Source organism: Tursiops truncatus, chromosome 17, assembly GCF_011762595.2.
Source record: "Tursiops truncatus isolate mTurTru1 chromosome 17, mTurTru1.mat.Y, whole genome shotgun sequence".
In the NCBI taxonomy this organism is placed as follows: Eukaryota; Metazoa; Chordata; class Mammalia; order Artiodactyla; family Delphinidae; genus Tursiops; species Tursiops truncatus.
Window position 1 is genome coordinate 55,649,569 of NC_047050.1, and position 24,757 is coordinate 55,674,325.

At 36.6% G+C, this 24,757-nt stretch overlaps 1 protein-coding gene across 6 annotated transcripts in view; it reads right to left on the reverse strand.

Moving 5' to 3' along the window:
* Positions 1 to 3,314: 3,314 nt before the first annotated feature.
* TRPS1 (transcriptional repressor GATA binding 1) overlaps positions 3,315 to 24,757 on the reverse strand; it is a 254,207-nt gene continuing 232,764 nt past the window's right edge. For all 6 annotated transcript variants that reach the window (XM_033842967.2, XM_019932107.3, XM_019932104.3 and 3 more), the window contains 2 exons: positions 12,910 to 13,032; positions 3,315 to 9,941 (listed from right to left, as the gene is read on the reverse strand). In XM_033842967.2, coding sequence (XP_033698858.1) covers positions 8,874 to 9,941; positions 12,910 to 13,032 — 1,191 coding nt within the window. In that variant the 3' untranslated portion in view covers positions 3,315 to 8,873. The remainder of the gene's footprint in view (positions 9,942 to 12,909; positions 13,033 to 24,757) is intronic.

Sequence of the window (24,757 nt, forward strand, 5' to 3'; positions counted from 1 at the left end):
TGTTCATTCTACCAGTCCTTCCTTGAGTCTTGGCTCAAATGAGGGCTGAACTGTTGTGTAGCTTATTGAATATGACAACTATCCACTCATCTCCCTTTAATTCTGCTTTACTTTTTTCTCTAGAGCATTTATTACCTTCTAACATAAAATTTTTATTTATATTATAATTTGTTTATTGTATATGTATGTTTTCTGTCTCTTTCCCTCCTGCAGAAACAGGGGTTCTGGTCTGTCATTTTTTTTGAAATAGTCCAAATGTCTGGAATAACTGCTGGTACATAGGGAAAGCTCCATTAATATTTGTTGAATGAATGCATGAAGCCTGGGTTTGTTCTGCATGTCATCACCAACAACCAGGAAAACAACGACACTGATCATTTCATCAGAGAAAAAAAAATCATCAAGGCAATTATAAAAGATAAAATTATAGAAAATAAATCATCATGATAACAAATTAAGCTTTGTAAACTCACTGTATGCTTTTTAGGATACATCGATTCATTAGGTAATGTATGCTATATAGGAAGAAAATATCTAAGGAAATTGAAGCTCTGAAGAAAATACCATTGCTTGCATATTACACGAACTCTAGAAACTGACTGACGGGGACTTCCCTGGAGGTCCAGTGGTTAAGACTCCGAGCTTCCACTGCAGGGAGCGTGGGTTCCATCCCTGGTCAGGGAACTAAGATCCTGCAGGCCATGTGGTGTGGCGGAAAAAAAAAAAAAAAAGAAAAAAAAGAAAAAAAAAACAAACCACCAAAATAAAAACTGACTGATGTGTAAATTGCTTTCACGTAAGAGATGGTACAAGTTCTGGGAAAATGCCTGCTGTGTATTGGTGGATTTTGAGTTCAAAAATATTCCTGGGAAATTGCTTACAGTTTAGTGCTTATGCAATTTTAACTTGGAAATGTACCCTCCATTTATGGAAATAATTTAAAGAATTTCGATTACACCTTCTAATAATCCTTGCTCTCCTGTTCTCTATTGCTTACCTGAAGAAAAAAGTTAATATTTGTTAATTATTGAGTAGGAAGTTGGGTGAATGGGTTGTTACCTCATGTAAAATATTTTATATAAGTACAATTGACCCTTGAACAACTGGGGCTTTACAGCACTGACCCTCTGTGCAGTTGAAAATCCACCATAATTTATAGTTGGCCCAACACATCCACGATCCCTTCATATCTGAGGTTCTTCCTCTGCAGATTCAACCAACCATGGACCATGTAGTACTATGGTTATTTACTATTAAAAAAAATCCACATATAAGTGGACCCATGCAGTTCAAATCCATGTTGTTCAAAGGTCAACTGTACTACAACATTTATGAAAAATGGCTTTCAGAACTGACATCCTGAGTATATTGGAGAACAGCATTATAAATCTAACAATGAGATTTCATATACAAATTACCTATTTTTATTTAAAGAAATTCTACATAACATGAAAACAATCAACTCTACGTAACATGAAAAAGCCCCTCCCTTCCCATCTACTGTTATTCTTTACTGTTCTAGCCCTGTTATTTTTACTCTAAAATATGACCTGGAGAGGAAAATAAGGACATCTTGGACATTACTGGACATTAATTTTAGCAACTTCGAACAGTTTTTGAGATTTCTTTGTTCCTACCAGTGTGTTAAAAAAAAAAAAGAAAGAAAACTTGTACTTGGGGTTACAAAGATGGAGAACAAAAGTACAAAGTAATTAGCAGTATGCTAAAAACAACAGGGCTTTTTTCTCTTCTGTGCAAATGTTTTTCGTCTTAAGCAAATTTGGCTGCGAAAGGGTCAGGCAGGTGCTGCCACAGTGCTTTCGGGTTTCCTGGCAGAGCTGGTGATGCACTGGGACCTGAGACAAAACCCAGAGGAGCCACAGCTAACCTCAGCCTTTTGCCCAATTTCCTCCCTGCCAGTTATCAGAGTTCACTATTGTTCATGCTCCAGGGCTCACACTCTGCCTGTCTAGAGGTGGAATGTATTCTGAAGAAGTGTTTTGTTTGGCTTGCAGTATTAAAAAAAAAAAAAAAAGTCACTCACTGACATTCAAAATTAGATTTCATAGAAAATTCCTTTGTCCAGATTTTCTTGAAAACTGCAAATCTGGGAACACAAGTCAGCTTGGCAATATTCTTCGAGCTGAGGAAAGGCTACCTTTATAGAGTTCCCAAAGTCTTCCCCAGCTGGCTTCACCCACACAGGCCACTTGCCTGCTCCTTTTGTGCACTGAGTTTGTGACCCCCACCGGAGATGGGATACCAAAAGGTGATTCACTCTTCTTCCCTCCTCTCAAACTATGGTAAAGAGCTGATGGGCACATAGTTCTCCTTGAAAGGGATTCTGACAGTCCTGGGTGAGAACAAAGTGTATTTAACTTTACCTGAAAAGTTTTCCCTGAGAGAAGAATCAAATTCTCTATAAGGAAAACAAATCACATTAAGCGTTATTACACTCTTATCTAGAGAATATTGCCTCCAGCTGTGAAACAAACTTATTACCATTATGATCAGCCCCTCCAAGCCTTTACTCTGCTGTTTTCAAAGCAGGGGAAAAGAGAAAGAACTAGAAAAACTAAAGGATTTGTTAATTTGGGTTCACAAAAAAGAGAAGTGAAGATTGGGCTAAGAGGGTAAACACTAATTCAAAATTTTCAAAATAAATCTTCTGAAGCAAGGAGTTATTTGTATACTTTACGTCCTGTGCTTTTTGTGTTTTTCCTTCTGGTCATAAATATTTGGGTGAGTCTTCTTTGCCTACCCAGTTTTCTTCTGCCTCTTCCCTCTTTCAAAATCAACCTTCCGGAAACCTCTCTGGTTAATTTCATCTTAAGGCAACACACAAGGCATGTAATATATTAACATAAACTTCTTGAGATGATTTATCAAGATCTTCACATCATATTCATGTGGGTATACTAAATTGAATTCAAACTTAGACTTCAAAAGCGGGATTTTTTACATATTGTAACAATCATTTCCCAATACTCGACACTCAATACGTGATACTCAATAAATGTTTTTGAAATAAACACAATTTTTATTGTTAATCTTCCTAAAGAAAACTTGTATAATTTTTTTTTACACAAAATCTATCAATAAGAGATTGATTGGTTAAAGGAAAAAAAAAAAGCAAAGCAAAACAAAACAAGTTGAGAGAATCCAGGCTTTTTCAATCTTAGTCATACTGTTTTGAAAATGGTGATTTGATTTCACCGTCTCCATTCATCAGAACCTGTCTGTATGTTACAATGGTCTGAACTTCCTATTGCTACACGGATGAAAGTGAATCCATATAAAACATACCAACACCATTATGTATAACTGGTGGTAAAACTTTATTATTCAAGTTTAGATGTAACAGACATCTTTGCTGCCTGAAGATTGTTTGCATAAGAAATACACCAAGAACATGTTTGTGAGTAGAAATGAACATGCACTATGAAAACAAAATTAAATAAAACAAAAAAAATTCCATGTGTTGTAAGAACAGAACTATTATAGCCAACATTCTAGTATTCAAATCAGGACTACAAATTGAATTTTTTCTTAGCAACATGAAATCATTCCATATGAAAGACATTTTCTGCTGGTGAATATTGCTGTAGGTGAATTTTTACATCGGCATTTTGAGATGTTTCCCGTCCCATCCCACCCCCCCAAATTATTCATGTTGTCACCCAAAGGAATTTGGCATTTCTTATTGTGATACTTGCCCTCTTGGTAGCCATTAAGAAACTATGGTTTTATCAGCCTTGTAATAAGTTTTGCCTCTTCATAGTCAACGCTATAGGCTGCCTAATTATGATATTTACAGCTCTTATTTAATAAAAATGACCCCAACCTTTCCTGGCCCTTGGGAACTGAGAGTTTAAATAAGCCCCTTGGCCATATAATAATACTTGGCACTCCCATGGTGCCTTTCAACCAAGGATCTCAAAGTGCTTTACAAACAAGTACTACATTACCATTATTATTATTATTAATATTATTATTATTAATATATTTTTTTTCCATTTTACAGGTGAGGAACCTGAGGCACAAAAAGAAAAAAGTGATTTGTTGCAGGTCATACAATTAAAAAAAAAACCAGGGGTAAAAATCAGTATACAGTTTTGGGACTCATGGGTCTTGAGGGACCGTTTTCTCTGATGAAGAAAGGCTAAACGTTATTTCCTTGTAAAGTTACTCCTGCTTTTCTCTGGTGTAGGACGGAGTGAAGCTTCTAGCTCTACTTTTCAAGAGAACAACATGTGAGCATACATTATCCAGTTTCCATGTGTGGACCAATGTTGAATTTCACATTTTCTTCATCCCTGACTTGACACACTTCAACCTAGCATCTTCCATAGGTCCTAATTACTGCAGATAACTGTTGATGCTTTCTAAACCATTAACCGCTAGCAGGAACACGTGGGTCCACTGTCTATGAAACGCTAACTGAAAACCAAAAGGAAGTGCACTGCAAAGAAGCCATGCCTTCTGCCCTTGGCCAAGTCTTTCTTTGGGAAAATAACACAGCCCTTCCAAGTCCCGGTGCATGTCTTGCTATCCTCTTCTCATTTACAGTTGCCTGCTAATAGAATTCCACTTAGTAGTACCTACCTTTGGTTAGCATCTTTAGTCTCATATTCAGGTTGGATTTCAATTCCTCCATTTTCTCCTGTGATCTAGGACAGTCAGCAAGCTTTCACCTACTCACTCACCAAAGATGCCTTGCATTTTTTTTTTTTGTCATGGCTCTCAACTGAAACACAGGAAGCTGTGAGCTCAAAGTAAACTTTAGGCAAAAAGCTGGCATATGGCACAGAAGCTGACCACCAGCTTCTTCATGCTTCCACTGCGGGTTGTTAGATCTTCTCTCTCTAGAACTGTGTTCATGTTCACTTACTAAACAGGCAGGCAATTCAGAGGTCTTAAGACAGGTCACCTGGTGACGTTTCGTTGCCACACAGGAGGAGGCTAATCATTATTTTGGTAGCAGTACTGATACTCTTCAATTAATTAAGAAAAACATATATCCTCAGGCATTTTAAAAAACATACACATTTAATATTTGTGGAGCTGTATTTGCATTGGATCATCATAGATTATGTGCACATGTGCAATCATAAACCTAATGTGCCACCACAGGCTTCAACAAAGAGCTGTTAAGATAATCACTTTTTTTCTTCTTCTCATTAATGTTACCTTAGAAAAAATCCCCATGCTTGCTTTCTAAAAACTACCTTTACTAAAAGAGAACAGTTTAGAAGAAAACATCACTATCTTAAAAGTTGATTTTTTAAAAGAACATCTCAATATGTCATATAGAAAGAATGGGCACACTCTTCTCCTTTTGAACTACAGAGTTAACGTGTTAACCGTGAGAGCTCCATCCTTTTCTCATATACTTAAGAGTACTGAGTAGTGTCTCTCAGTCCACAATCTTCTGAGGTGGGCTGGCTCTTTATGATTTTTCTATCCCAAACAACAATATGAATATATGGGTGAGAGATGAAGAGAGAAAGAGTGAGAAAAAGAATGAGAATGCATGAGCTGGTTTTGGCCTAAAGTTTGATCCAAAGCCCAATTCAGAATATGGACATGTACTTTTAAAAGACTTACAGTTTTTAAATGACACACAATTTTAGCTGGCGTATAGTTTTTATCATAGGGAAAGCCTTTTCCAAGAGGGAAAATTCCTAAGTCATTTTGAAAGTCCTCAAAAAAAAAAATGTTAAGTACCTAAATAGCTCATTTAAAATCATAATTTAAGACAAAATGATTCCGAAATCTTAAACCCAAATAAAAATAAAGACACTAACCAATCAGTTTTGTAATATATTTTGAGAGCTGTAATGAAGGCTTTCATAAGTCAAAAAAATAAGAGGTATTTTAGTGTTGTGATAAATTTTCATCTTTTTTAATAGCCCAACCTCTTCCCCATCAAAATATGGGAAAAAATAAAATAAAATAATCAATAATAAAGGAATACGGAATAAAATCTATTGTGTCAATGCTATCTAAGAATATTCTACCAAAAGTAGACTGACCATAAATATTCCAAGAACAGTGATATGTATTTCCATTGCTAACCGTTACTACTTGTCTGTCTGAGAAAAATAAAAACAAAAACAAAAAAACAGGTTAAAAAAAAGACATATATATCAAAAAAGAACAACCTATTTGTGTCTGAGAAACGAGAAACACACTGGAGAAACTGCTTAAGGAGTAGTTTTGCCCAAAAAGTCATACCTGTACTACTACCCAAGTTGACCAAACTTCGGGTGTTTTCTGATTTGAGCAGTCCACATATCATGTTACTTGCAGATTGCCACAGTGCACTTTGTTTCTAGTCCTTTCACTAAAAAAATTAAATATAGTTTTGTTGTTTGGGAAATCTCCTCTTGTTTAGATCTTTGTCACCTCTCCAATCTGCCTGTACATTTTGAGATGCATTCATCAAAATTCCTAAGAAAGATAAATGACATCACATAATTTGAATGTCCAAGCCCCTCATTCCACCTCTCTCAGTTCATGTGAATTATATTAGAGCTACTTGACAGGTAAGATCAGAATAGGACCCGTTAAAAATGAAACTGAAGCAGAAGGCTTAGTCCTGATTTCTTTCTTTCTCTCTCTCTCTCTCTTTTCTTTTTTTTAAACATGAAAATGAAAATGCAAGAATGGAAATGACAACACATCAGACAGACATTTTTAACTTCATTCACTACAACAGTCACAAACTGGTTGAACTCTACCTGCCATCCATTTAAAGAAACGAAGACCTGGCACTGTGAAAAAGAAACAAAACCCAAACAAAACAAAACAATACAAAGCAACTGCGAATTAATGTAAAAATGGAGTGCAAATGCGACTACAGAATGCAATAAAAACATCAGTGCTGCAGATTCCAGCAGCACTTATCAAAATAATTTCTGAAATGTGTCATCTGAAACATAGACAAAGCAATAAAAAGAGGATATATGTTTATCACTTTAAGCATAACAATGTGAGTTAAGAGCTTAAAAATTAAAAAAAAAAAAGTACTTGGAATGAATAGTGCTACCCTTTTTTTCCTAAGTAGGCATAAAAATATTTTTATTTCCTTCTTGTTTGTCATACCATTATATCAAGAACTTTCATTTGTTTCATGTTACCGTTTACAACTTTAATGCATACACACACACACACACACACACACACAAAAGATATCTACCGCAATAGAAATAGTTGCTTCATTACCTTGTTTGCTACATTTGCAAATGTAAACAGCTAGGCAGAGCCAGAACTGACTCTAATGCATGATGGAATATCTTTGTTGCATACGTACACTGTAGAAAATAATTATTCAATATGTCAGGCACCATTATTTGAAATGTAATACATTAATATTTACTAGAAAAATAAGGTTTTTTTTTTCCTATTTGTTCTCCCAACTTCTTTAATGAAATAAGTTAATCTGACAGTGCATCCAGCAGCTTGTAATATCTTCTACATCTCCGTGGCAAAAAATAAACTACTGGTTGGGACAATATAATGCAAATTATTAAAGTCAGTCCTTGTACATACATCTGTGTAGCAAGCATTGAGGCTCGACTAACAGCACCTTTAACCAATTATTTAATGTTCAGTTATTTAGCCCTATTTCCCTGAGCAGTTATGCTGAGGCTTTCCCTTCATGGATAGTTTTACAAAGCCTTATGTATTAAAAGTACTATGAAGAGTAAACTTCTAAGAATCCTATTTAATGCTACTTAACTAAACCTGTATAAATCTAATGAAGGGATTGATTGGTACATATACCAACTGTCAGTCTGTGGTAACGTAACTTTAGACGCTGCCTGACCACAAAGTTTGGAAATTATACTTAAACCAAAAGAAAATAAATAAATACAGCAGGTTACCTTGTGGAGAAATACCATGTGTTCTAAACCAATGAAGCCCATGGTCTGAACTTTTGTATCCATCTAGTCTTTTGAACTGAGGGGACTCCTTTAGTTAGAACGTGCCAAGTGAGATTAGTGACCAAGAGGAAGCTTAAGAAACAAACCCAAACTGGTTCATCACAAACAAGAAAGAAAAGATCTGGCTAAAATAAAATTACTACGTAAGCACTGAGGACATTGTTTTTAAAAATGCATATATATTTGGACAAAATGAACCTAAATTGCAAACACGAGGACTATTTTTGAAAGGAGTATTTGAACATCTAAAGGACAAAAATATCAGAGAGGGTGTGCATGTGTATGTACAGGCAGGGCTGGCCAAAATCATTGTCACTTTTCCCGCTGCTCTCTCCCCAAGCCTAACCACAGCTCGCATGTCTAGGTCTAAATTCGAAACATGACCAATGAGAGGATTCTCATGCAGGAGGGTGCCATTTTCCTTTCACTGCCCTGGAGATTAGACTTCTCCTCATCTGCCTAGGATTTCAAGACACTTCGAAATTCAGGCAACAATTTATGGTTTTTGAACAAATGGGCCAATGGCCAGCCCAATACTGCTTTAGAATCATAATATGTAAACCCTTCCAAATTCTAGACAGCTTTGATCTCTTTCTTTACAAACATAATAATTATAGTCTGTGATACTTCTTATGGATGGTTTCCATAGTACACATTCACCAAGATGGTTCTGACCTACTAGGTTCTAAACAGGACTATATACCATCTTCCATTTTTTTCTCACTGACCATTTGTCTCACTTTTAAATCTTGGTAACCTACTCATCAACAGAAAGAATAATAAAAGAAGGGAATTTCATGTTGGATAAGGCAGGCTCTATGAAGTATTTTTTTTTTTTTAAATAGGTCTTCATAAGACATTACAAGCTATTGAATTCCCATCAAGAAAACCTATTTCTATTTAATTGTGCTAAGTGCTAAGGTTTTACTCTTTAGGTTTTCCATTTTTTTCCACTTGTGCATTGTTCCTATGCAGGCCCCTCTGGATATGAGTTGTGAAGTCATATTTGTCCGTGCAAAGATGCTGGCATATGCTGCACTGGAAAGGTCCACTGTCACCATGGCAACTCATATGCAAAGCATACATCACTTCATCCAGAAAGACAATGCCACAGTGCACACATTTTGTTGAAAGTTCATCTTGAGTACTTCTATCAACTTTCTCTGTTTTTACTCCATTCAAGGGACCTTCATTCTTTACATTTGACGGTGCCTTCGTTTTCTCCTTGGAGGCCCCGTTTGCAGTTGGCCCAGGTCTGGAATGCTTGATCGCCAAATCTAGAGGAATGTCATTGTCTGATCCAACAGCTGAAAAGTGAGGAGGCAGATTGAAGGTGGGGTAAGGCACATAGTTTTGGCAAGGATTTGGTAGGCCAGGCACGTGACTCAAGTAGTGCGGATTCCCAGGAACGGAGAGCTTATATTTACTCCAGAACCGCAGCCAATCAGCTTCACTCTGGAAGTCATTATGTACAAAGGGAAGTCCAAAAAGGGGGTACTGGTACTTTTCAATAGGGCTGCCTGGTGGTGAATAATTTGGGTGCTTCGCAGGTCTCATGTACTTTTCTATGGGACTGCCTCTCTCAGAACTTCCTTTCCCTTCAGATACGGATGAACTATTTCCTGGGTCTCCAGTACTTTCCTGAGGACTTTTTATCTGAATGTGCAAAGGTTGCATCCTTTTGTGAATATCCAGAGTTTGGCTGACCAAGACTGGCTGCTGAGCAGAATGGCTTTTAGTCAATGAACCCTGGGCTTCGTATTTACTCAGGCTGGGGAGCGGAATTTCTCGCTGGTGACCTTCAGTTAAGTGATCGTCTGAGCCTGAGCGCCTCTCTAAGGGGCTGCCATTGGCTTGCTCTTCACTGCTGGCCCTCTGCTGTTTGTTGAGCTGCTCGGCCTGAAGTGCCTCAGGGTTAAGGCGCTTTCTTGTTCTTCTCCTAATAATCTGCTCACCGTTGTTTTGTTTAATGATGTTTAAAGGCCTGGGAGTCTGCGGGGAACACACACACAATACATAAAAGGAAAACATTAAAAAACACATTAAAATGCATTAACAATTCCTCACAAATATAAACCATGCTTAAGTTCAAAGCAAAGATAGGCTTTACGTTATAGATTTACTAAATCTCCTCCTTTTGCCCTAAGCAGGATCAGAGGAAGTAACCAAAGCACATTCTTTTACCCTAATTAAATCATGCCCATCTTTACAGGGAGGACTGAAAAACTTTAATCTACTTGGAAACAGCTTTTCCAAACTCAACAGATTTTGGAATTGCATTATTTCGTGATAAAACAGTGTTTAAAGTTACTTGAAGAAATGTGATTTTTCTGAAATATCCTCAACTTTTGAGTCATGCACCAAGATGTCAACATAGTAACATGGGAGATAGGTTTTGATGACAACTGTGGAGAAATGATAACATGGCTGCAGTCTGAATTGTGTCCCCCTCTCCCCACCCCTCCTACAATTCATAGGTTGAAGCTCTAACCCCAATGTGACTGTATCTGAAGATAAGGCCTTTAGGAGGTAAATATGGTTAAATGAGGACACAGTGAGAAGGCAGCCCTCTGCAAGTCAGGAAGAGAGCCCTCACCAGAACCCAGCCAGGATGGCACCCTAATCTCAGACTTCCGGCCTCCAGAACTGTGTGAAAATAAATGTCTGCTGTTTAAGCCACCCAGTCTATGGTATTTTGTTATGCCAGCCCCAGCTGACTAAATATAGAATATTAAACATCAGAACATAAATAATCAAAGACAAACTGACAGAATTGTAAGGAAAGATATCAGGTAATCAAAGCCATTATCAGTGAGAGGTGTTTTTAAAAATCTCTCACTTTTTTTTTTCTTTAATTATATAAGTACTCACTATGGAAGATTTTACTTGTGAACAGGTGAAACATTTGTTTTCTGTTGACAATCTAAATTTATTTGTAGGCTCGGTACAAATATCCTATCTGTCAGTCTACTCTGTACTTAAATAGAATGCTGACTTTCACTCAGCTTAAGTATTATATGATTCGTATTTATGTACATGGTCAACAGGTGTTTATATTACATGACTCAAATCCATAGATAAGACTATAATAAAAACTCTACTTGCAGTAAGAGCTCTAATTTTGATTTATAAAATCAAGAGAATATGTTTAATAAATCAATGCATATTTACAGATGAATAATTTAGGAGAATCTTTAAATGGGCTAAAATCTGATTTTTCTAAAAGATTACTGAAATCAGGAAGTAATCTCTACATAAAATATGAATATAAACAATACGTAACTCATGAATTATACCTAGAAAGGAGGCACCTCAATGCAAGAGCGTACTTTATATGTTAAACAAAATACAAAACGTTTTGCGATGTTTTTATTGTCACAAAGATATTTTGAAGGAAAAAGGATAACACACTTGTTACTGACAATCAGATTATTCATTTCAGAATGAAAATGCCACATCCCCTTGGCTATTCCCTGTTCATTTACTTTGTTCAGAATTTCAGGTTTATAAAGAGTTCATATTCATATTATAAAAATATGCAGTAGTTAATCTCTGTCTTCTAAAGAAATCTGAAATATGCATTAATACCTTTTTTAAACTTTCATAATTTTTGTGGCAGTCTTTGACATGAAATGTGAGTATAACCTTTATGTGTTTAAATCTGTGATTTTAAAAAACCTCAGAATTGAAAACATCTCATCTCTGGAGAGATGAATATTAAAGAAACTGTAAAAAAAAGTTTAGTTCATATTGCAGTTGTTAAATTACCATAACCTGGAAGAGCAGCAGTTTAATTAATTTTTGGCCTTTGACTGGCCTGAGTTCAATTAAAATTATTAATGTCAGTACCCACTGAATGGAAGCTTATTGTTGTGCTTAAGTGGTGAAGTTTAAGAAAAAGTAAGGTCATGGTGGTGTGTGTGTGTGTGTGTGTCAGGGGGTGGGGAATCCCTCTATTAGCTCCATGCTAATAACTAAGGTTTTTACAGTTTACTACCAATTAGCATTGTTGGCAGCATGCATTTTTTAAAAGAGTGCTTCCAATGGTCCATTTAGGAGGACATTTTGTCTAAAATTATATTCTCCATAGCTGTGATCTATTCATTGGCCGGTGCTAGAGCTGTGGTAAAATGCCAAACAAAATGAAAACGGCAGAGGGAAATAGATTTCTGCTTACTACATGGGGCATTCCTATTTTTAAAGGCAGCTCTGGTCAGCAGATAAACTATCTAAACTAAAAAAATATCCTCAAGAAGTCAAATGCATATAAAGATGGGAGATTTGTGAGTTTAAATTTTATTAGAGGATTCCACCTAAAATTTGGTTAGCAATAACTGAGGTACCTCAGAGAGCCCTAGAAATTAGTCAGCCGGAGATCTTAAAACACAAAGCACTTTTGCATCTTGCTCTGCTGTGTGCTCTGCAAGCCCTCAGATACCACTGGAAGCACTGTAGAGCGCTGGCATCCTGGGTCCCAGTTTAGAACTACTCTTCTGAACGGGTCCAACTTCCAGCCCCCAAATGACACTTGCAAATTCCAATGGTAAACTGGAAAATAAGCATTTTCCCCCTGCCCTAGATTTTATAATGAACATGGGAGAGAACCCCTTTTTATTTTTAAATTTGTATGTACTTCTGAATTTTTGAAGTTTCTCCTTTCTACCTAAATTAATTTCACTGAATTCTGATAACCACCTGTTCAACTATCCGTTATGTGACGTTCCCAGAAATCAATCATTTTCCTCTTTTATATCAAAAGAAGCATAATGCATTACTAATGATCTCAGATGTATCTCCCCATAACATCTAAGGCCGGTCCACCATAAATCACATGTGCACTCAAAGCGACTGCATTAAACTCTGCAGGGGCAGGCACTGCAAGCCAGGGAATGGAACTTATCATGCCACAGACCAGGGTGCTTTATAAAGTTTCTCCTGAAACAGTCTAACAAGTTCTTACCGAGTGAAGCTTCTGGTAGAGGCCACACGCATTGCATACATATCCGCCATTTGCATTCTTTCGCCAGAGAGAGGTCTTTGTGGTCAAGCAATTGGCACAAAAAACACCCGAGCCTCTACGCCTCTGAAATGGGAAAAAAAAAAGACACAAGGTCAGAGGTGAGTCACATGATCAGTGGAGTTAGACCAAATCAACCCAGGAGTTTTGTCTTTAGACTAGCAACAATGACAGTATAAAACCACACTGCCCGTAATGAGGTCAGGTTCAATTGTGTTTAATAGGCACCACTGATTTTCATTATAATTAACCGTACAGTGATGGATGAGGTGTGTGCAACACCAAAGGCCTTTCACAGAAACAGCTTTAACTTTTTGAACTTTGGGTTTTGTGCCTTTCATGATGGTTCCTAAATGCTGAACCCTAAAATATACCTTTTAAAAGTGTCAAAACAAAAGTCAAAAGACAGAGCCTGCCAATATGTTTAATATACTCTGGAAAGGGAGGAGCACAGGCTACCTGAGCTTTAAAATATAGTCAAGCTTGGAATAAATGCAGCATGTAAACCACTTACAATTAAACCTGATGTGTGTCTTTTTGGATGTCATTCACGTAACATAAGTATTAAGAGACTGTAAGACACTCAGTTCTGATTTTTGGTTTGCAATTGTAAAATCTGAAAGAGAACACACCCTCTATCTCCCAAAGCTGAGAGGAATAGTAGAAACTTCTGCCAACTAGAAGTACAGTATTACTAATGAGAATCCTTATGAGGGGCCTACTTAAGCCAGACAACATAGTCCCATCAATGGCTATTTATTTATTTTATTTGACTCAGACTTGGAAATCACAAGCATTTCTGAACACAAATTGATTTTAGTGGGCTGAATTCTCTAACCACCAGATTCAAAAATAATCCAAGAATATTTGAAAGTAGATCATTAGTACTGCTTGTTCCATTCTTGCTATCAAGTAATGATTCCATTAAACTTCTCATTGAAACAAAAGTCAGGCTGTGTTTGTGGGCGCAAATACTAACAGGCAGGAAATGGAACTCTCTTGCTGAAAAAAAAAAAAAAAAAAAAAGAGCCTGAATTGCAACTCTGCTCTCCTTTCTCTAGGAAGTAAAGCCTTTAATGATAAAATATGCATGTTAGATAAGGAGTGGAAAAAGTCTTGCTGGAGCCCAATTTTGTTGTAAATTTAAAATTACAAACACCATAAGTCAAAATTTCAGGGATTCATAAAATTTAGGCAATTTATTTAACTTGAGTCCATACTGTAGACGAGTGGTATCCCTGCCAAGAAAATACAATGGTTATAATTGTACTCTGATACATTTCAAATGGAAAGCTTTCTGCAGACATAATTTTGGCTTCAAGACTGGAACACTTTCTTGGCATTGAAAGGGCATTTGATTCATCGGGTGTTTCACAATGTATCACTAAAAAGACCTGGTGAGCAGCCAGTTCCCTATAGGGTAATTTTTCCATCCAGATGCAAGTGCTATCAGAGGCCCTCGTCAGCTAAACTAATTATGATCTTGCAATTGCTGATGCCTGCTCACTCTAACATTCAACATCCTCCATTAATCATCGATACAAAGAAAATGAATGAAACATAAAGAAATGAGGACTGGTAAGCTGCATAGCCATAAAAATCTGAAATGAGAGCAATAATTTAACAAGATTGGGGGAATGTTTTTAGTGAACACAAAGTCAGGCTAACAATTGTCCTTTTCAACCAAGAACACAATTTCATTAGTGTAGCAGGTTGGGCTACTTTAAGTGATGTAATATAAGCTAGAGTTTTTCACAAAGATAATCTCTGGCTCCCCTTTTTCTTTACTCCCCCCACCCCAAATCAGGGCCAGGAATGTATCATAAATTTCTCAGTCTCAATAAGAGCAGCACAAAAGTTGGGTGTTAGCCCTCAAAGTCCAAACTGGGACCTACTGCAAAAGTACAGACTGCCGTTTCCCCCAAATCAACGATCTATTAGAGGTTGTGTTTATCAAACACTCTGGGGGCCCCCTTTATCCGAGGTAAGTCGGGGAGCCTAGTTAGGTTATAATTGTGAAAATTCCCTGGGGCCATGCTGTCTTTTTTTCCAAGATCGAAATAACACGTTTTGCAAATAAACACCAGTTTGATCCATGTAAAGGCAATGTAAATGTCCATTTGGAAACTGACCCACATATATGTCTGAGGCTCAAATCTGAATGTATAACCATTCATTGCAGCCTGCTTTTTTTTCCTTATGCCCTGGCTGCTTGACACAGCATGCCAAAGTGGGTGTAATCCTGGTTTCAGAGAACGCGTCAATCCTTGCACAACTTTGTGCTTAATTCTCTTGCAAAGAAAATGCCCTTCATTAGTTCGAGGGAAAATCCTGAAATTACAGGACTGGTTTCCACAGGCGTATCTTGCTTTAAGCAGCACTTAGGCTCCAATAAAGGCTGGTATATTTTAGGTAAACCATATCTTATTTTAAATACATCAGGAGTCCTTTGGATTCACTTACTCGGAGTCAGTATGGCATGGGGGGGTTAATAATCAGATTTAGGAGTCAGACAACTTGTACTCAAAACACGTCTCTGTCTTGAGTTGCTGGGTGCAATTTTGGGCAAGTTACTTAACCTGGCAATGCTTAAATTTCCTCATCTTTAAAGTGTGAGCTGCTGTGAGTATTAATATGGACAAATGGATGTAATAAAACAATGCCAGGTATGTAGTAGGTGCTCAAGTTAGCTATCCATCAAGGGGATTCAATTGTATTTCTTTTGTAAGAGAAAAATATTTTGTGGTTTCGTTTATATCTCCTTAATCTACTTATTGCACATTTTAGATATGCTTAAAGCATATAGCTGGGTATAATCACATGTATTTTATTTGTGCCAACCTTATCAAATATGAGAATGGAAAGTTGAGTCAGAGTGAAATGTCTAGGTGTTCACACCTAGAATTCAACAGGGGCCTGCTTGTGTGCGGGAGGAGAGTGGGAGGTAGGTGAGAAATATTTCACATGGTAAGTTACCTCCCATCTAAACAAATGTATCACTTTGGTGAGCACTGTAGAACCTTATGTTTGATGCACTTGGAATTACTGGAAGCAACAGAGAAGGTGGGAGAAGCGGGCAACATCCTTAGTTGTGTGAGCACAGAGTTGTAGACCGTGCCACATCTCTCTAAATCACACCGCAGATGAGAGCCCTGACCCACAGTGAGAACCTGGCTGGATGGAGTATGGCATTTATTCTGAAGTCACCAACATCCTTAGCCCAATCAAGTGCTGAGACGCAGTCTGCTGGCGAAGGAAGCAGAATAGAAGTTTCCCCTGCCCCACTTTTTAACAATGAACTTGTTAAAGAGAAAGAAAGGCACTAAAGGTCTTATTTCATTCATAGTTTATCAGGTATAGCAGAGTTTTAAAATATTTTGTCATTCTCCTTTGTACTATGTTAAAGACAGAAATCATGTCTCTTAACAGTCATCAAATAGTCTAAGTAATAAGCACCTAGGACAGTGCTCTATGTCTTGAGCAGCTAAACATTAATGAAGTTGAAAATAATCTCTCTTGCTATTATTTTTATCACTAGTCATCACTCCTGTTTTTGAGAAAAAAAGTTTTTAAAAAATATTCCTTTGAAATGTCTCCCATTCGGATTGACAAATCTATCTTCAGTTGGTCAGAGAGGGCTAATGAGGTTGTAGACAATAAAATCAAGAGAGTTAATTTTCCAGTCCTACATCCCACACTTATTTCTGAGAAATAGCTGAAGCCAGATACTTGCTATGTCCTGAGGATACAAGGTCAGGTAGAACAAAGCTGCAACTCTCCTGCATATGCATCACTAGAGTCATGCATTGCTGATGGTTCTGTATGTGCGTGTGTATGTTTTAAATAATACATTGTTTCTCCTTTTCCTACAGGCTGTTTTTAAGAGATGATAATAATGTGTACCTCCATGACTTTGTGCAGGACAGAGGAGAACTGAGTGATATGGATAAGCACACTTCTGGGAGAGGAAATGACAGGAATAAGTAGTTAGTGGATAACACCGGTGGCGTACTTGATAGGTGCTCCTTTCAGGCTGAAGGAAAGCTGTCCTTTACACATCCAAAGCTACACACAGTCATAGCATCCTCTGCCCCTGGCCTTCTCTCAGGGCACCTTCTGCTTCTATGTGGTTTCAACAGAGGGCAAGAGTGAAGGAAGGTTGGCCGAAAACCCCAATCTACCTGAAAGTCATCTCAACTGAAAATTTCTACAGAGGAAATTCTGGAATCAACAAGGAACTGATTGCTTTTAACTTCAAGTTTAAATAGTTTGCCCACTAACTTTTAGGTTGCATTTGTGTGGCCTTCATGTTATTTCTGTTGGCTGGTAATTTCCTGTGTGAAAAAGGATGGGCAGTGGTAGGAACAGTTAATTGCAAGGAATTCCGAGGCCAGCCCAGTGACTTACTGAGAATTTTGGATCACCTGTCTCCTTTCCACGTTTCAAATTTTTAGAACCACCATATTGATTTTCACAACAGCAATTTAGGTGATGAATTTGCACAATCATCCATGCCAGGATTTGAAACAGAAAATGACACACCCATCTTTTAACACAAGTACACTTTAAATCCAATGTAGTGTTTTCCTTTTCCTGCTATAGAGTACACCAAGACGTGTAATGACTAACTGAAAAAACCTTTAGTCTTTAGGTTCACAGCTAACCACCGTATGGCATCACTATCATTAAATTTTTCTCAAAGCTTCTGATTGAAGTTTTGCTTCTATGGTGCTTAAATTCTCAGTCAGTTGCAGATCCCTCTGAGTTGAGCCCTGACACATACGTTGGTAAACCCAGATGTGTCTTTAGAAATGAATAAGAATGGGAAAAGAAGTTTCAAACTGGTTCATCTGTTTTATTGCTTATTTTATCTTATTATTTGAAGATCAGCCAAAAAGAAACATTTTAAGGTTTTCAAATTTCATCATTAACACAGAACTTATTCATTTGATTAATAAAAAGTAAATTTGATTGAATTATTAATTCAAGTGGCTTAACATTTAGAGACATGGATATTCATCTTCAAGATATTAAAAATCCCTACTAGTGGAGTTATTTGTGCAGAAATGATGCTTTATAATAGTTTTCTATGAATAAGAACCATACTGAAACCATGTAATTACATAACAAGCCTTGATAGGCAGAGCATTTACTCACATTTTTTATGGTTTTATATCTTAGCCATTTTAAATCAAATCAATCTGAAATTTGATATACATGCTGTTAGTCTGGAGGTACCTCAAGTATTTTTAACTCTTTAAATAATTTCTATGTTTATTCGATTATATCAAGAATCCTTTGAAAACTTCATTCTAGGGAAATGCACAGATGGCTATGATAGAACCTTCTGGTACAACTTTGCAGTAATAAAATTTCAGTGGTAAATTTAATTCAGCTCAGTTCTGGGAATAATTATTAAACGTCCACCATGTGCCTGACACTGTGCTAGAAGCTGGGGTTACAGTGATGTATATGGCAGACATGATCCGTAATCTCTCAGTTTCCAGTACCATCTGCTAAAAACTAACTACGTGTTGAGTTAACGTGATACAAACTGAGATCGTTCGTGAGCATTGACAGTTTAATTCATGTAAATTATATGGAAACATTCCTGAAGAAACCAAAGCATCTCCCACGAATAAATCTCATGTAAAGGCTGAAAGTTATCTAATAATCAGAGGGCTTACTCTCTGTGTTCCTTAATAAAAATAGGTAATAGTCTAGTCTAGTCATTTCAGAAGCAAGATCCTTGCTTACTGTCCCATCAGTAATAATGTCCTATCAATAACTTTGCCCTATTAACCACCAACAGAGTTGATATAAACTAAATAATGTGTTCATGACTGTCATATATAACAGACGTTCAATAATTGTTGAATAAATGATAAATATTACTTTAGTCATTATCACTATCATTCACCACTAAGAGACATAGAAGGCCACTCTCCCCCACTTCCGCCCATTAAGGAATTAATTGACTATTGACTACACACCAATAGACCCTACAGAATATAAGGAATGCAGTACCTAAAACCACTTAAAACAGATGGTGGCTTGCAATGAACACCTTTAAATTAATAGCCAGAATTTTATCAGAAGCATGGGCTGGCCAATATTTTAGCAAGAGCAGGGAAAGAGCTCTGCCAACAAAAAGCAATAGATATTAATACCTTGGCTGCCTTTTGTTTCAAATAAAATCGTGAAGAATCGGTTGAAACAGCAAGACTATGCCTGCTTGAAAACAGCCCTCTATGCCCTCAGATTTCTTGCCAGAAAACTGAAGAGACTCTACAAGGTTCAGCCAAGCATCCGTCTTGTAATTACCTATCTCAGAGTTTGGAAACAAAACCTGTTTACCTGGCTTATTACATTCACTTCCTCAACACACCAGCAAAGCTAATGGAGACCAGTGTAAACTAAACTGACATCCTTGGCTAGGAGCAATGGAACAACTTCTGTTCCAGGACATGAGGCAATTCATACTCTAGTAGTCATACATTGTACCCAGGTACGAATGTGCCTAGGACCTTCCCACTGACTCGTCACCACATGGGAGTTGCCCAGTAAATCAGGACACGCTAAAACACATCAGCTCCATTTCTTCTGAGATGCAGTTGGTGACTCGTGGAGTGGGACTGCAGAAAATAAGAGTTCCCAGGGTAAATCTCACGCTTTAAATTGTTCATATGGATTCTTCAAATCTTCAGATTTTAGAAATTTATCACACATATAACCCATTACATAGGTCTGAAGGACCCCCATCTCCATACTTTGACTTACCCCATATTTAGTAAATGAGTAAACATCTGATGTCACACACAAATTACGTAACAGACCAGGACTAGAAAAATCCAGATCCTTGGAGTTCTAAACCCATGCTCTTTCTATAACAGTGTTCTGCCGTTATAGCAATATGTATTTGGACAGCTGAAAATATGGTTGAAGATTTACGTCTACACTGTCTTTTTTCATTTCACGTGAAAGTCATTATTGTCAAAAGAACTGCTCATGTCTCTCACTGCTTCTATTTCTGCCACCACAGATCCATTTTCACCTTTCCTTTAGTAACAACAATGGTCTGAGAGAGTTTCTACAGGGACCTTCTTCTATGCTAGTGCCAAAATCTGACACTGAAAAGGAAAAAAAAAAAGGCTTTTTGGAGGCACAAACAACTTTAGCACCTCTTAAGCAAACCTCAGCATGAGAATACAAGAATTGGTTCTGTTTTAATAAATTTATTGCAAATTTTATTTAAACAGTAAATTTAGCAAACATTTATTATGGGAATTCTTCACATTATAGAAAACTCTTGGTGATAGGGACTTTTCTAGAAAAAGCCTAAAGTTCAAAAGGCTCAGTTTCTAAGCATTTAATTTAAGAAACAAATATAGGTATTTTATGTATTACCTAAGTAGGACTGGTTTTATGATAGTGATGGTGATATGGTCATTTTGAAAGAAACAGAAAATAACAGATAATAATCAGTAATTCTTTTTGTATCAGCTAACAGATAATAGCTGGTCCATTAAGTGTTACCATCCCTCAAGGCATTTACATCTATATCAATGGCTCTTAACATTCTTCGAAGTCATAAACTCTTTTGATAAAATTTATGACACTCTCCCCAGATAATAAAAAAAAATATGTAAAGTATTTTACAAATAAACTTCAGGCTGTTCAAAAGAATGTCCTTCACAAAATGTATCCAAAGATTTCACATGGGTCCGAGTGCCCATGGATCCCAAGGTTAAGAACTCCTGACATATATTACCTCAGTTTAGATTCAAAATGAATTACCAGGCATTATTATTCTCTCACTTTACTGGTGAGGTAAAAGACTGAGAATGGTTCTTTGACTTACCTAGTGTCAAAAAATACATCCTTGTCTCTAAGTCTAGGCAAAAGCACAAGACTTTTTCTAAAAACCACTTTTGAATCAATTATCTGGTAGAATTCTCTTGTTTGACTACTTTTTGTACTTATTAAAAATAATCACCATCATGCATCTAATATTTATCAAGTATTTATTTTGTGTAGGATAATATACTAAAGGCTTAGTTTCATTATCTGACATCTTCAAAACAATCCTAAGAGACAGGAATTATTATTACTATTATTATTACTGTTATTCTATCCACTTTACAGATGAGAAAACTGAGGTCTTCAAACATTTTTCAATTGCTAAATAGTCAGGCTAAGATACAAACCCAGGTCTCCCTCACTTCAGAGCTACAGTTCTTAACCATGTTTCAGGCCATATTACTAAAGAAGTGATCGGGGAATTTTTACCAAAAATATTTCACCATAGTTTGGCTTTGAAGAACCCTTATCTCTTCAAACCACCCCATAACAGCTGATCAAATTATCCAAGTTTTGAGGTACCAGAAAGAAATGACTCATCCTTGATCAGATATGGCAACGATCACTTTTGAAGTTGGTAGATACAGCCGAAGCCAGAGGAAGAGCACAGCGCTTGCCTGATGGAGAGGCAGTGGTGGGGAAGGGGGATGGGTGCAGTGCATGAGTTTTGATCCTGCTGTCTCAAAAAATAAGAGTAAAATATATATGTGAAAAAAGCCTCTGTTTAAAAGCAGAAATTAGCGCATTGACTTAGTTCCTAAAAATGCTAGCATGAAAAGGCAGCCGTGAACCAGGATCTCTTTTGCATTCACCATAACTAGAGATGGGGAAGGAAAAATGGTGCTAGAGTTTTGACAAGTTCTGTAAACATACATGTTCAGGTAACAGTTTACTAGATTTACTTTATATATTTGTATGTTCCTTGGCAGAAACCTTTTGCAATGTGTGGTATCCTCATTATTCAAGAGAAAGTGCTGCCAATTCTGAAAAATGAGGTCATTTTACCAAATTCCTGAGATTTGAAGAATATAAAAATGTTTACAATTCTTTTTCCTTAAACATTTCCCCCATTATTAGATATAAAAGTACATGTTCTTCAGTGACCTATGGAGTCGACTTATACTTTTCATGTGTGATATAGTCTCCATTTCATTACATACCAGCAAGACTAAAATATTATTAACTCTACAAACATGTTTTACAGGCTATTGAGTTGAGATCAGATATTAAAACATAGCGTATAGTTTGCTCAGAAGAAAGATGGTAATTGCTGCTTATTTCCTCTTAACAACAACAACAGAACTTATGGAAATACAGTTAAATATACTGAAGTTTGAAACAGTTAAGAACCATGTTAAAAATCTGCAAATGTGTCAACGAGAGACCCTGATACCAAATATGCAATTTGTACTAAATAACTAAATACTTTATAAGACTATATTGGGAATACTTCTTGTACTATTTCATTCTCTGTGACTTTTAAATACATGGGGTGGGACCTAAGGGAAACAAACCTAAACTTCATTTAATTTTTGATTCTATAAATAATTCTTTGAAAATGAATTTTGTATTCAACTTTGTATTTTCTCAGGACCCATAAAATCAGGTACTTAAATACACCTTTCCAAGAGTTATAATAAGTACCTAGTACATTCTGTCACTGTTCAAATGAAAGATGTGTCTTTAAATAAGGATTCTATGACTGTTATAGGTAAAACCCAGATCTAGCAGATAATTTCATTATTGAGGGTCTGGGCAGACAGGGAAATCTAAGCTGATTTTTAAAGTTTTAATGACATTATTTTAAAAAGACAACTTGGAATTATGCATTTCCTTAACAATAATGATGTAATTTTGTAATAACTGAAATCTTTCATGGGAAAACTGCTTCAATAACTCACACGGTCAATTACACAGGAAAGTACTGTAATCGGGCTGTCCTTCTGTAGCTCCCTGCCCTCCACCCCCATGGTCAAATAGCTCACGTACACGACTTCCTTTTCCATTACCAACTTGTCTGCAGTACCATCTGTAAAAACGAACACATACCTTGTGCTGCTCGTTTCTGCTTTTGCACGTCCATTAGTGGGACTGGCTGCAGCTGCTCAAGAAGAAAGCAAAGATTGTCTTTGCTTTTATACAGATGCAGATATTCCCCCTCCAGTACTGCCATATCAGCGCCAGGCAATACATCGTCTTGCGTAGGGAACTGCACTTAAAAACCTTACTCGGACCTGCTTCTCTGTGCTATCTGGAGTTTGTTAATCACACTGTATCACGTACCAAAGAAAGAACTACTCTCTCTGGAGATGACCCCTCAGCCATTCCTATCAAAAGGAACAGTTAAAATCATTTCATACTTCGACATCTTGTACATGGAGCAGAATATAAGGAAACCAGTACTGAGGCCTGGCTGTACCTCCTGAGACACAAACCTCTTGGTGAGCGAGATTTTATGTCACGAGAGGGGCTCTGAAATTAAAACAATGCAACGAACGTTTTAAAAACTTTATTTTCCCCTCCCTCAGGTTTATATTCTTTTTCTGTTGGCATTATTTTTTCCCTGCGTGAACACTGTTAAACTGTCCACGATCTCTGCAGAAGATGCAAATAAATTAAAGCAAGAAATGACCCCAAATTATTATTTTTTTTACAGTGATTTGCCTACAAAAAATAACATTTCTCCCTAGTGACATGAATAATAATGGCAAAGAAAATGCCATCAATTACTAAGCTCTTAAAAATATTTGAAAAAAAGATTCATTGAGAAGCTGAAATTTAAAACACACAAAAGAAACAACAAAAGAGATCCCCAAAATGGTTTAGTTGTTTTCCTGTGCTAATCCACACTTACAAGTTTAGCCCCAAATATATCAAAACTACACTTCTTCATAAAAGGTACTCTGTTGTCAGTGTGTACGCTTAGCTTTTGGAACATTAGAATGCCAATTCTGCCTTAGAATTCAATTCATATATTGAATTGTCTTAAATCATCAAACAGCTCTGCTTTCTCAGCACTTAGGTACAGGAGAGAGAGCGCTGGATTCCAATTATTTATTGATACATATGCAAGTCACTCCCAAGGGACTGGGGACTTTTGAAGGAAGGGCCTTTTTTTTTTTCCTTTACTCTTTTATATTATCAGTGCATTGCACACAGTAGGCATTTAATTAATGACAGTTTAATTGAATTGACCTCTATCAGAAGAGAGGATGCTGCTAATTTTAATAAACAGTCTGTTAAAATATGTGTGTATGTGTACGTATACATACATGCTGTGATCAAAGTGTGTTCACTTTAAATGTAGCTGTATTCATGAAATACAAAGGCAGCCATTATCACAGAAAATAGGACTCAAATTGAAAACAGTTTCAGTTTTGTGAAACATAAAAGAAAATTAATAAATTTTGCACCATATTTAAATGATGTATTATATGACAGGAGAGAAAAGGAATGAGCTTTGTTTGCTTGAGCTTCTGAGCAATTTTCAGAACAAGCAGAAGTGGCATATGTTGGTGTGTGTATGTGTGTCTGCATGTACATATACATACAGATATACACATACACGCATATATGTGTATATATACACATATGAATCCACTTTCAGTATGAACACATGGTGAAGTGTCACTACTTTTATTTTCATTAAAGCAATATAATATTTTATAAGTGAAACTAAAATATCAATGATGTTGTTAGATTAAAAAAATTCCATGAGTTTCCTGGAGAGTTGAGAATAAATATAATTACTTGTACAAAAGACTGTGAAAAAATTTTAAAAGGCAGTAAGAGTTCCTAGGCTAGGAGAGTGTCTTATATGTCAGCCTAATAACTATTGATTTTATTAGGTGGAAAATAAGATATCAGTACTCTGTGATTTATTTTTATTACTATGTTAGAGTTCTCTCAATTCACATACACAATTAACAAA